The 2,544-nt window shown below is 49.7% G+C and overlaps 1 protein-coding gene across 1 annotated transcript; it reads left to right on the top strand.

Annotated features, from left to right (window-relative positions):
- Nucleotides 1-392: 392 nt before the first annotated feature.
- Nucleotides 393-1,028, top strand: PHACADRAFT_132502 (uncharacterized protein). The gene is made up of 2 exons (XM_007403112.1): nt 393-471; nt 525-1,028. Exons 1-2 carry the CDS (start codon nt 402-404, stop codon nt 1,013-1,015), a joined length of 561 nt encoding a protein of 186 aa, XP_007403174.1. The 5' UTR covers nt 393-401; the 3' UTR covers nt 1,016-1,028.
- Nucleotides 1,029-2,544: the final 1,516 nt, after the last annotated feature.

Here is a 2,544-nt window from a genome sequence, read left to right as displayed (position 1 = left end):
CATTTTAGTACTATTTCTGCCGAAATTTTCTCACATCTTTTCCGCTGAAAGGGTCGGGCTATTTTTAGAAAATGTTGTTGTGCCTCTTTAAGCCGAAAAGCTCTCTTGATTTGTCTCGTGAAGGAGACTCGGAATGTTTACCCCACATGCTTAGGCGCTGAGCGCAAACCACTGACGATTGATTACAGTTTCATGGGTACAACATCGACTTCTTCGGCTAACCACACATACGCGGTGCATTCGGTTATTGCCACGTAATCTTGGTCAGTATATCCGGTGCCGTCTCTCTGGCCCGCCATTCATCTTTTCCTTCTATACCTTCCTTTGCCTACCTCACTATGAAGCTTAGTGCGCTACTCACATCGTCTCTATGTCTCGCGGCTATAACTATCGGTGTCCAAATGTATCGTTATCTTCAAGCACAGAAACATTCAACCGTGACCAGAAGAAACGATTTTGCTGCGTGTGATGGTACAGAGAAGAGCTGTCCAACATTTTGCCTAGACTTACTCAAACAATTTCAGAGCATAACATCCTTCCCTGTCTCGACGTCGACCCCGAGCAGGTCGAAATGATACTCGAGGAAACCATGCGATATGACACCGGGAGCAAATTGTCTAATGTCGAGTGGCTATTGACGAGAGCGCCATGGGGCCACGCAGGCTACGTGAGAATTGGTGAAGACTATCGCGCGTATGGCATTGCCATGGTGCACCAGCTGCACTGTGTCGAGATGTTTGCACGGGCACTGCCAGATCCCGAGGACGCAAATGCTAGTCCACCACACATCGCGCACTGCTTGCAGTATCTAAAGCAGCTTTTCCTGTGCAATTCAGATACAACCCTGGAACCGTACAATTTTGAGGACCGTGACTTCGCGTCTCACCCAGTCGGCATGAGTCGGACTTGCCGAAACTGGGCTGCTGTGTATGCAGCCGCGGACGAAAACTACGCGCGATGGGCCGCCCAAGCGGAGTCTATCGAAAACAGTTCCGCATCTGCTGCATCACGGTGACTGTCTTTACATGTCAGTTTTCACATCTCGTGGTTCCGGAACCCGTGCCCCACAGATGTGCTGACGACTTTGCATCATCTATAGTGGCCATACATGTTGAGCGAGCATTAGCTTGGACGGTATACAGTACTCCCACGAGTACTTCTTTGGCCTATCATTCCCCATGCTGCATTTGGAAAAATAGCAAGTTGATCTCGTGAACCTAACAGCAGCGCCATTACATGGACGAGACAGACGTCGTTAGTTGTAAGTGTCCGGCTTCGTCCGAGCTTCGAGAAGATTTCATTGCCCTGTAACGTATAACAAGAAGCGCCAGGGGCAAGAACCTCGTGCAGATTATACGAATCAAATGAATCAGTCTCTCAAGGCTTTCCTACCTTCCGAGAAGTTGATAAGCTGCAAAGGCGACCAGTGCGTCATGCACGTAGTGGCGTGTATACCGATGAGTGCGGTGCTCGAAAGCTGTACAAGCGGGCGCGGCTTTGCTGAACTGGTCTGAACCATGCAAAGAAGCTGCTGATCTTCGGCCTCCATGTCGCAAATTTCCGTTTACCCTCATGAGGGAGACGCTCCAAGATTGCATCAAAATTGTATCAAAACCGCCTCACGAGGGAATCGTGAGGCCCTCATGAGGCAAATTTCGTGTCATGATGCACATCACGATGCCCTAACGAGGCTTGTGAGAGAAAAGATCGCTATTGATGCATCATGATTTTGGGAAAAAAATTTGCGACAATTACGTTCCCATGATCATAGAGACTATATATATATGTCACGATAACGGGATAGTTGTGTCCCATACTACCCTTCCCAGCTCTCTGCACGCGCAGAACGATTGGATACAAGGAGAGATTCCAGAACGTACAATATTCTGCTCCTTGCATGACCACATATAGCACAGATCTCGCGTACTAACTGCCTATTCAACAAGGCTATCCATCGGCTGCCCACCATGCAAGCCTCGCTTCACCTTGCAATTACCATTGCACTGCTTGGACTCATGTTGATGACAGTCCAAGCCCGCCCCCAAGCATGTGACGTTGTTGGTGTGTACCATACGACGACGACGGAGGGATTACATCAGGAAACACTGTTTGGCGCCGTAGTGGGGGCTTCACTCCGAAGCGTCCGAAGCTAGCGGCGCGCGGAGCTGCCCGCCGCGTAGCACAAGGAGTTGCGGTAGTGGCCTCGGAGTAGAGGCTCACCTTCTGTTTTCATTATAGCCACAATTACTCATCTTCTAGTAATATAATGATTCCTGTAACCAACTAGCTAGTACTACAGTCGTTCAGAAAGCCCGCACACGAGAATGAGACACTACTTTGCGCGGGCGCTTGGAGCGATGCACGACTGTCCAAGTCTGTCAACGCCGGCCCTAAACTGATGGCGCTATCGGTTCGTTTGCCACGTCGTTGCGTCTCAGTTCTTCTCCCATCCTTAGCTCTGCCCTGCGATGACGAGCAGGTGATATGCTACGAGCAAAGTAAGTGTTCTGGAGATTGAAGATGGGCTCCGTCACTAACTACTTT

The sequence above is a fragment of the Phanerochaete carnosa genome, assembly GCF_000300595.1.
Source record: "Phanerochaete carnosa HHB-10118-sp unplaced genomic scaffold PHACAscaffold_764, whole genome shotgun sequence".
Lineage (NCBI taxonomy): Eukaryota > Fungi > Basidiomycota > Agaricomycetes > Polyporales > Phanerochaetaceae > Phanerochaete > Phanerochaete carnosa.
Note: the sequence above shows the minus strand (reverse complement) of the source record. Positions and strands in the feature narration are given on the sequence as shown.